At 33.1% G+C, this 10,630-nt stretch overlaps 2 protein-coding genes across 2 annotated transcripts; both read right to left on the reverse strand.

The window, feature by feature from the left end:
- LOC109228347 (mannan endo-1,4-beta-mannosidase 5-like) lies at positions 2,236 to 5,434 on the reverse strand. Its single transcript, XM_019393498.1, has 5 exons — positions 4,641 to 5,434; positions 3,966 to 4,160; positions 3,740 to 3,862; positions 3,430 to 3,632; positions 2,236 to 3,089 (listed from the first exon to the last, which is right to left on the reverse strand). The coding sequence occupies exons 1-5, from the start codon at positions 4,974 to 4,976 to the stop codon at positions 2,612 to 2,614; spliced, it is 1,335 nt and encodes a 444-aa protein (XP_019249043.1). The 5' UTR covers positions 4,977 to 5,434; the 3' UTR covers positions 2,236 to 2,611.
- Positions 7,711 to 10,223, reverse strand: LOC109228042 (mannan endo-1,4-beta-mannosidase 5). The gene is made up of 5 exons (XM_019393226.1): positions 9,897 to 10,223; positions 9,321 to 9,515; positions 9,070 to 9,192; positions 8,786 to 8,988; positions 7,711 to 8,080 (listed from the first exon to the last, which is right to left on the reverse strand). Exons 1-5 carry the CDS (start codon positions 10,221 to 10,223, stop codon positions 7,711 to 7,713), a joined length of 1,218 nt encoding a protein of 405 aa, XP_019248771.1.

Raw genomic sequence — 10,630 nt, forward strand, 5'->3', positions numbered from 1 at the left:
TAACCCAATGTACATAGTTTGTATTATTTTAGTTTGACAAGTATTTAAATTTGAGTTCATCTTATTGTTTAGCCTCCCAATAGCTAGTTTTTATTCTATAAACTTTATTATTTCTCTTGTAGAAGAGTTGTATGTATATTGAGGATGCATGAACTTTAGATATATAATTGTATATTTTAGAATTAACTTTTGGAATTATTGATATGTCAGTTTGTATGAAGTAATTGATATTCCGAGCTTATTATATTTCTAATTTTCATAAAATAAGATATGCATGAATATGGAATATTTGAAAATTTTAAAAATATTGGCGCAAACAAAGGCTATAGCAATGCATTTGTGACAGAAGCATTTATTGTCACTATAAACTAATTTTTCATCACTAATTTAAAATGTAAATAGAAATTTAGTTAGAAAATAAAATATAACAAAAAAAAATTTAACATGGATATTGGTGACCATTTGTAGCTACAAAATAATAAATTTGAAGCCAAACATAAAAACTACACTACGTGGCTAATATGTGAACACAGCTACTTGTCAAAGTTTTTGTGGCAAAATAAATTTCACCTTTTGCCACAATATATCCCTTTGTGGCTAAAGTACAAAGGATAGCTACAAAGTTGGTTTGTTGTAGCAAAAGAATAAATTAATTACCTACAGGTATAGATTTTTCGTGGCAAAATTTTTATCAATATAGCCACATCATAAAAATTCTTGTAGCAATATATATTAATCCTTAGCCTTGAAATATTAATGTTTGTAGCTAACTTTTAGCTATGCTACATTTTGCTGCGCATGCTACGGAAAAATTATTGTAGCTAAAGCACGGAAATTTTCATATTTAGCTACGATATACTTCGTAGCTATATATGCTTAATGTTGTAGTGTGTATTCCAACTTAAAATATCGTGGTATGTTTTAGAATATGTAAAAAAGTTTGAGGGTATAGAGTGTAGTACTTTTAGGGTATTTGATGTAATTTTAAAATTTAAGTATATCATGAAAGTGAATCTTACAAATGAGTAAAGCTTCCCTTCAGAAAATTCAGAAAAGCAAAAATGTGAGCAATAGATTATTGGAAAATTATAGCAGTATGAGATTCATCATATAAAACTGCAGAAAATATGCAGTGCGTAGATTATGATGATGATGTATGAGAGAAAACGGTCAATGGATTTTGATGACATCACGGGAACAGAGGCGAAGCCACTTTTTGCTGAGGTTGGATACCGTTCGTTGAAATATTACGAAAAATTACATTATTGTATATAAATAAAATATTAATTTTAAATATATAAAATATATATTGAACATCTTTTGTCGGGATTTATTTTACTTCTTTCAAGTCTGAACACTCTTAAAAAAATTTCTGAATTCGACTCTGCAAGAAAATACCACTTGGAATCGTGACATCAGTGTGATAGCTTAACAGATCGATGGCTCTTTATTTGCATCATCAACTATAACTAACACATGAAATATAATCCTACTAGTATATGATTTGCTGATTTATGGCTATATGCCAAAGATTTTCGTTATCCTATGATTAGTTTCCCAGTACCTGCCTCATCCTTTTCATTTCCTTTTTATCTAAAGTTATTTTAAATAATACGTAGTACTTATCTTTTTCACACTAACAAAAAGAATTGGCTTGTTTTGATACCTATAGGGGGTGCCCAATACGTAGATGACACTTGGCACAAGTCACTATAAGTTACTACTATACTTGTGGTTAAGTCATTATTCTACGGTAGTACATATAAAAGTCTTATGAAGGGGAACTTTGGAGCAACGGACAAGTTGTTTCCATGTGATCTATAGGTCACGTGTTCGAGCCGTTGAATCAGTCACTGATACTTGTATTACAGTAGACTGCTTACAACACATCCTCTTGATGTGCGACCCTTCTCGAACCCTGCGTAAACGCAAAATATTTTGTGTATCGAATTGCCCTTGTCTTAAATTTAAGTTGCATCAACGTGTGATTAACGTTACGTAGTTTTCTATAATGTTGATATGCTTCTCATTATGTCAATAGAAATTAGTGACTTAAAGGCGTTGTCACATGTGTTTATATATTTAACTTTTATTATGGCATGATTAAAATTACACCTACAATAAACTTCAAACTTTTAAGTCCTGAATCCATATAGCATCAAACTAAAATAACAGAAACATGAAATAAATTAACTCCTTTAACAAGCGTGTATAAATGTAAGCAAAATACATTCAAGAGGTTAATCAACCTTAATTACATTAACTTCTGCTAATGCAGTTCCAAATTAAAGTTTTAGGTTGCAATATTACAGATTAACCATAGAAGTACTCAGGAATATTAACCAGAGCAACAATAACAGTTGAAACTAGATAGCTTAAAAGTAAACCGGACCTAAAAATCGTCTAATTAAGCCACACAGCATTCCATGCAACAGATTATTTGCACCGTATGGTCTTTTTTTAGGCCTCTTTAAATTCTCTCACCGTTAGCTAAATGAGCTAAATTTGCACAAATATAGCCCACAGAACTAGTAGGAGACATCATTTAAATAGTGGCCAAAAAAGGCCATTTGTGCAAACCCCCTTATGGAACTGCTTTATTTGGATGACCTCATCGACCAAAACGATGATGTCCCACTCCCAATGGGTGATGTCCAACACCTAATGGATGATGGCCATGGATAGGAACTCCATTTGACTGGCTAAAATGATGAACATTGGGGCTATTAACCAAATGAGCCAAAGCTGTCATGGCATGAGATTGGCCTGAAATGAGTCCTGCAGTTGAAGGATTTTGTGCTAAGATAATTGAGTAACCATCGTCAAAGTTGCTCATGTCTTGTGCCACCAGTTGCCATATTAAGCTCCCTGCCATTGTTCCTCCCGCTTTCGCGAAATTGTACACATTTCTGTAAACTGAGCTCATGAAACTGTCTCTAACATTTTGATTGTATCCTGGATCTTTGCTAGATTTTCCAAATTCAGCAAGCACCAATGGCTTTTTTAATATGGTTCTTGAATCTTGCCAATGACTTGTCATCCACCTTTGCATGAATACTCCTTGAGCATCATCACTTTGTCCTGACAACCTGTTAAATTAAACAAAAATTTCTACCATTATCCTTTTATTTTATAACAGCTTAAATTAATTTTTTAACTAATTACCAAAATATTGTATAATATTGAAACGTTGTATCCGTGTGACTTATAGGTTACATGTTCAAACCATGAAATCAGCCACTGATGCTTGCATTAGGGGTAAGCTACCTACATTACACCTCCTCGGGGTGCGGCCCTTCCCGGACCCTGCGTGAATGCGAGATGCTTCGTGCACCTTCTTTTTTATTTAATGTTGTTTGATTAACATTTTGTTTTGCTTTAGGAAAGTTAGTTACTCTGTATGTGAGGTTTAAAAGAATGTTTATTTACCATTGGTCAGTGTATGCATGTATAGTAGCAAAGTCGATCTCCGTAATAAGATTGCTACTGATGAAATCTGTTCCAACTTGGTAACCAGGATTAAATTGCTTTTTTTCAGGCATTGAGTCGCCATAAAATCCTTCCATTCCTATCTCCAGCAAGTGTTTTCTGTCCAGTGATTTCACAAAACTAGCCATCTCTTGAACCCATCCCTGTAAAATCACACCACATATATAGTCATCAAAAAAAAAAAAAAAAAACATGAGACATTATTATAAGAACATAACAGATGATTAATTTTGTGCCTGTTTTTACTCACATGAACTGTTTTTCCAGAATAATCAGCATCGCAACGAGGCTCATTCATAAGTTCCCATGCCATTATTGTAGTGTCATCCCTGTATGCTATTCCAGTCATGGTATTGACCCTTGTCACTACTTTCTGTAGCACAATATTTAAAAAAAAAAATCAGTTAGTTCCATATAAAATATACTAAATCTACCACAATTTTATATTCAACCAGTCATGGTATGTTTTTTCCTACCTTAACATGGTTTTTGTAATAATCTTTAAGAACTGGATGAGTGTAAAAATCATCATCACTGTTAATCTGAATTCCTGCATTTCTCCCCCATTGAGCATATTGATTTCTCCCTCCAAAATCTTTGTAGTTATTCACGAAGCTCAATATTAAACGTATACCATACTTTTTTGCTTCCGAGATCACAAAATCCAATCCCTATCACAAATAATTAATCCATGTTATAAGCCATAATATAAAAACGATGTCACATAGTAAAGAAAACAAGAAACTTATTAGTCTATCGACCTGAAAAAGATTTACGTATTAGTTATATGCATCGACAAATGTAAATATGTAATTTAACCTGTTATAATAACAGGTGATTTATCATGTTTACTAGACTACTAATTAATGCTTACTATAAAAATTTACCCATAAGTGATCTAATTACGTAAATATCTTATTACAGTGTTAGTGCATAAAACTTTAAAAAAGGGCAGTATTATGCACTAAGCTCCCGCTATGTGCAGGGGTCCAGAGAAGGGCAAGATCACAAGGGTCTATTGAACGCAGCCTTACCCTGCATTTCTGCAAGAGGCTGTTTCCACAGCTCGAACCTGTGACCTTCTGGTCATATAGCAGTAACTTTACCAGTTACGCTAAGACTACCTTTCTGTGCATAGAACTTAAACTCACCTGAAAAACACGTTCATCGTAGACTCCAGGAGATATTTGCAATGCAGTATCACCTCCATCGCTAAAAGCCCAAGTCCTGCATACAGAAAGGCTAGCAGCAGAGGCTTCCTGAAAAACCTCTGAGACTTTGTATCTCTGAGTTGGGTCAGCTGCAACATGCATTAGCCAATACGAGTTGAAACCATTGAAGAGAAATGGTGATCCATTTAGTACAAAATGGGCTCCTTTTGTTCTAACAAATCCTAATTTATTAAGATTCCTAGCTTCTGTTACAAAAGCTAGGAAGAGGAGGAGCAAGGCAAAGAATGAGCTTAATGCTCTAGTAAAAGAAGCCATTAATTAGTTTTCTTAAAACAATGTATTGCTATAGTTTCTATAATGGGAAGAATGATTTTGAGTACCAAAAGAGATGTTTGTAGGACTATTTATAGTTATTTAGAGCTAGGCAGGTTAACTAAAAATAGAAAAAAAGAAGTTGATGAAGTAATTAGGAGGATTTTCAGGAAGGAATTAAATCCTAGTTGATAGTGCTGGTTTACTAAATTTGGCAAAAACGAATTTTTTTTATCTTTAATTTGGTTTGAAGGTTTTGTGGAAAGCTGACAGACGTTGAAAGTTCAGTTGAAGGAAAAAGGGAAGAGATATATAAAAAAATTAATCAAAAGAATGAAAGAATTGAAAAATGAAACAGAGGTGATGTCTTACATGTGCTTATCCATGTGCCTAAATTTTAAGTATGATAAATTCATAGGGAATTGAGAACTCCTTAATATAGTTGAATAACTTAGAAAATAATACCTCATTATTTGAAGCCAAGAAAAGCTGAAATGATCAGCTTATAACTTGGAGAGATTTAGGAGGATATATATGCATGTGAAATTGGGAGGAGAAACAGGAATGAATTTGATGGTGTTTAGTTGGAAAATGCTTTTAGTTAGAAACAGCAGAAGTGGTGTTCTCTAACAGAAACTCCATAAAATATGCATGAAAGAACCAAAATATTTCCCCCATACCATTTTATGTGGCAGCGTCGTTTGACTGAATACAAAATTTAAGAAAGAATGAATGACTTTTGAATTTTGTGATTCAAAACAAGTCGTAGATATTTGTGTGGCTATAAATCATCTCATTCTTTTAGCGAAAGACGAAAAAGGAAAGTGTGCTACATAAAATAGGACAGGGATAATTAATGAGTTGATTGACGGTTAGAGTATAGCCCTCACGCCGGCTCTCCGGGCGGTGGCGAAGCCACATGTATTGAAGGAGTGTCAACTGACACCTCTTCGTAGAAAAATTAAATGGTGTGGCTATGCAATTTTATTTTAATATGTGTATATATGTATGTATATACACACCCCTTGACTTCTTCGTTGGATTTACTTTTTTATATTTTGATCGCTTTAGTGAAAATTTTAGCTCCGCCACTACTGTCCTGGTTAGCGATAAGATGGTATACCGGCCCGTATGGTAGTGGGCGAACTAAGGATTTCGTGTGAAATGGGTGAACGCATCGTTAGGAGACTAAGGAAATATGACTTGTAAAACCTATGAAAATGGCTGATGCGTGCATTCCATGTGGCTAGCTTTGTATAGTGCATCAGCCTCTCTCTACCTTGTCATAAATAATGTTCTTTAATTCAGGCATTCGAACTCCCAGTTGTTAATGACAACTTGTCCTCCTCCACATTTTGAGAACAAATACTAAACTTGGCTGCAAAATAATTAACTCAGGCCAGAAAAAAAAAAAAAAACCTTAAAAGATTAACTTCTCTGCTCCACATTTTGAGAACAAATCTCTAAAGAAACAACGCTGTTTCTACCCGAAATTAGGATTTTACATGAATGGCATAGCCAAAAGATTCAAGATTGTTTCCTTTTTTAAATTAAATTTAATGCTAAACTTGGTCTCAATATATATTCTATTGTAAAATAATGCACCGTAGAGTCAATTGTTTGTTTGAAAGAGATCCTTGACATAGCCCACATGTAGCTATTGGCTAATTCCTCACATAGAACTCTTTGTAACCTTTAACCCCTTTTACTATCAACTGAAAAGGAAAATTAAAATCATGAAGAAGGGGAAAATATGTTCATTCAATTTTTGTGTTGTACTATTGTTCATTAAATTGGTCTAGAGGAATTCCAAGACAATTATTAATTATTGTCACTCTCTCTTATACATTACACATTAGTTGAGTGATGAACTGTTGTATCTTTATATGGTATTAATTAATAATTTTCCACCGAATGAGTTAGCTTTTGAACTCAGTTAAGGTTCCAGGTCCATTTTCTTATGAGTGTGCATACATATTACAATGTGTATGCTTAAAAACTGAAAATCAGAGAGGTCAAATTTTATTTTCTTTCATTTCTCTATTGGTGAGAAAATCAGCTAAAATAATTTCGTACGTCATTGGAAGTTAGAACATGGAAGTAGCATGGCGATTCGGTGGGCAAATTTGCAGAAAGTCTGCTGTTTTAGTTTTGATATCATACCAATTATCCGATAACGAGTAAAACCGCCAAAGCAACGGATCATTTTAGTGACATCTCATTAATCCCAGCTGACGTCTTAAAATGATTTAATACTTGACAACATGTATAAGTGGTTCAATTGAAATATATATATATATATATATATATATATATATATATATATATATATATATTATAAGTGACTATCGATCATCGATATCTCTGTCATTGATTATTAATGTCGTCCGGATATTGTTAGTAAGATTGGAATTGATTTAATAACATAGGATCGTAAAATTACAAGTTTGAAATAATACTACTAGTTTGATACTCAGGATCACCAAATCTAATTTTTTTCCAAGTAATAATGCAATTACATATACTTGAGGTAAATGAACTTCACATTTTTTGTAATGTGAATTTCAATTATGACTAAAATATTAATGGACCTACATATCCTGAAGTCATCACTAGGTCTTCTTAATTAGTTTATAAATCTGAATAAATAAATATATATCATCCAAGAATATCTCATGGAACTAATTCTTTTCTTCCATACATGGCCTCTAAATTAATTATAATTTGTTTTGGCTTCCTACGCCTGAACCAAATGAGCCAAGGCAGTCATGGCATGAGATTGGCCTGTAATAATTCCAGAAGTTGATGGATTTTGAGCCAACACAATACAATAACCATCGTCATAATTCTCCATTCCTTGTGCCATTAGTTGCCATATTAAACTTCCTCCCATTGTTCCTCCGTCTTTAGCAAAACTATAAATGTTTCTATATATAGTGCTCATGAATGTGTCTCGTGCATTTTGACTAAATCCTGGATCTTTGCTTGACTTGCCAAATTCTGCTAAAACCAATGGTTTTCTTAGTATGTTTTTAGCATCCTGCCAATGGCTTGTCATCCATCTTTGCATAAATGCCATTTGAGCATCATCATTTTGACCAGATAACCTATAAATATTAGAATTCGAGATCGTGTTAAAAACAGTAAAAGATCACTAGTACATGCATAGCATATAGCAACAACAACAACAAATCCAGTATGATCCCACGAGTGGGGTTTGGGAAGGGTAGTGTATACGCAGACCTTATCTCTACCTTTTAGGATAGAGAGACTGTTTCCGATAACGTGCATAGCATATGGGTGATGTAATAATCATGTTTCTAGATTTTTTTTAGATTAAGGGATATTATTATAAAATTGAAGTGATGTGTAGTACTACTTGATACCGCTGCTACTCCAAAGGTCATAACAAGAAGTTGGATTATCCTATATTTTCAGATTTATCTTTCACATATAGAAAGCAGTGTATATATGAAATATATAACCTTCGAATTTCTTGACCAGTTTGTTTAAAATTAGCTTTCCTATAAGTCCAATACACTTTTTAACAACCACCCTATATTTATTACCTTCATTGAATATGAGTTAAAAAATTTCCTATATTAAATTTTGAACCCGTAATTTTGAAAGTACTATGTTTGATTATTGTGTTAAAAACTTTAAAGCTAGGTTGAACCCATCAAAGTTAAATCGTGAGTTCACTTTTGTTTTCATACAAATAATAGTATATATCTTAATCTTATTTTAATAATTATTAGTATTAACAAGCATATGAATTATGAAGAAATTAAAACGTAGGGTAATATATATACCATTGGTCAGTGTATGCATGAATAGTGGCAAAATCAATCTCTTTGATTAAATGGTTACTGATAAAGTCTGTTCCAACTTGATAACCAGGATTAACTGACTTTCTGTCCGACATTGAGTCACCATAAAATCCCTCCATTCCTATCTCCAACAAGTGTTTGTTGTCTAAAGATTTCACAAAACTTGCCATTTCTTGAACCCACGCCTACAGTATTTAATATCAGTGTCAAATTTCTGAAATTTAATTATCAGTACTTGAGAAATACTCTCTTTAATTTAATCTTACATTAACAGTATTTCCAGAATAATCAGCTTGGTTGCGGGGCTCATTCATTAGTTCCCAAGCCATGATAGTTGAATCGTCTTTGTAATCCATTCCAGTAATGGTATTGAACCTAGTAATAACTTTCTGCAGCAATTAATAAAGAATTATGAATTACATACCAACGGCTTATATAACATTGGCCTAAAATTTGCATGCATGAGAAAATGTTAAAAAAAAAAAAATTTTTTTAATGAGATCTAGGTTTTTGTTACCTTAATGTGATTCTTGTAATAATCTTTAATCATAGAATGAGTGTAGAAATCATCCTCGCCATTTATCTGAGCTCCCACATTTCGTGCCCATTGAGCATATTGAGCTTTTCCTCCAAAGTCTTTGTAGTTGTTTACGAAGCTCAAGATTAAGCGAACTCCATACTTCTTTGCCTCCGATATAACAAAATCCAAACCCTACATTCCACAAAATACACTCGTTAAATATTAACAACAAACTAAAATCTACCTTAAGATCACCATATGTAAAAACAATGGCATATTTGACATAGTAGTACTCGAAGAGAAAATTTTGTCTCTTATAAAAATATCTTGTTTTATATTGTATGGTTATGTTTGACCGGGAATAAACGTTTGAGAAAGAAATTGGCACAAACTAAAATTACTTGAACTTGTGATCTTAATTGAATAAGACATAGTATTTCTATGACTAGATCCAAGAACATCTCATTAAGGGAAAAGGAAAAACTTCAAAATTAAAGAGTTTCCTAATGTAGTACAAGAATATATCAGACTAAAAATGAAACAATGTCATATAAATTGGAGCAAAAAGAGTACCTGAAAAACACGTTCATCGTAAACACCAGGGGAAATTTGTAGTGCCCTATCACCTCCATCACTAAAAGCCCAAGTCCGACATATAGAAAGGCCCGAAGAAGAAGCTTCTTGGAGGACTTCAGTAACCTTGTATCTCTCACTAGGCTCAGCAGCAGCATGCATTAGCCAGTAGGAATTGAAACCATTGAATAGAAAAGGTGATCCATTGAGTTCAAAATGGGCACCATTGACTCCAACAAAACCTTCATTATTTGCATTGTCAAGTAGAACCCTAGCATCACATGCAAGAGCTAGGGACAAGAGGAAGAGCACAAAAATACAACTCATTATATTAATTTAATGGAGAAATGTATATGTTGTTTGTGTAGTGAAATAGAAGCTGTGATAGGTTAGTATATATTATTGGTCACTTGTTGGGGCGAATATTTATAGTGAGTCGAGCATAAGGAGACTTGCTAAAAATAGTAATACTTGATACCAGGCCAGGTGGGAATTTAAGTTAGAAAGTGGTGGTTTACTAAATTTGGCTGGACCATATTTTCTGAAAGCTAAAGATTTTATGGGAAGTTGATACAAGTTGAGGTTATTTAGTTGCATAAATTACAAACAATTCAGTTGAGAGAATTAGAAAGAGAAAAAGAACGAAAAAAAATTTATTTAAGAAAAGAGTGGTAAGTTGGAACAAATATTATGGGTGATGCCTTGCATGAAAAGAAAAACTAAAAAAATATTTG

Source organism: Nicotiana attenuata, chromosome 6 (genome assembly GCF_001879085.1).
Source record: "Nicotiana attenuata strain UT chromosome 6, NIATTr2, whole genome shotgun sequence".
Taxonomy (NCBI): Eukaryota; Viridiplantae; Streptophyta; class Magnoliopsida; order Solanales; family Solanaceae; genus Nicotiana; species Nicotiana attenuata.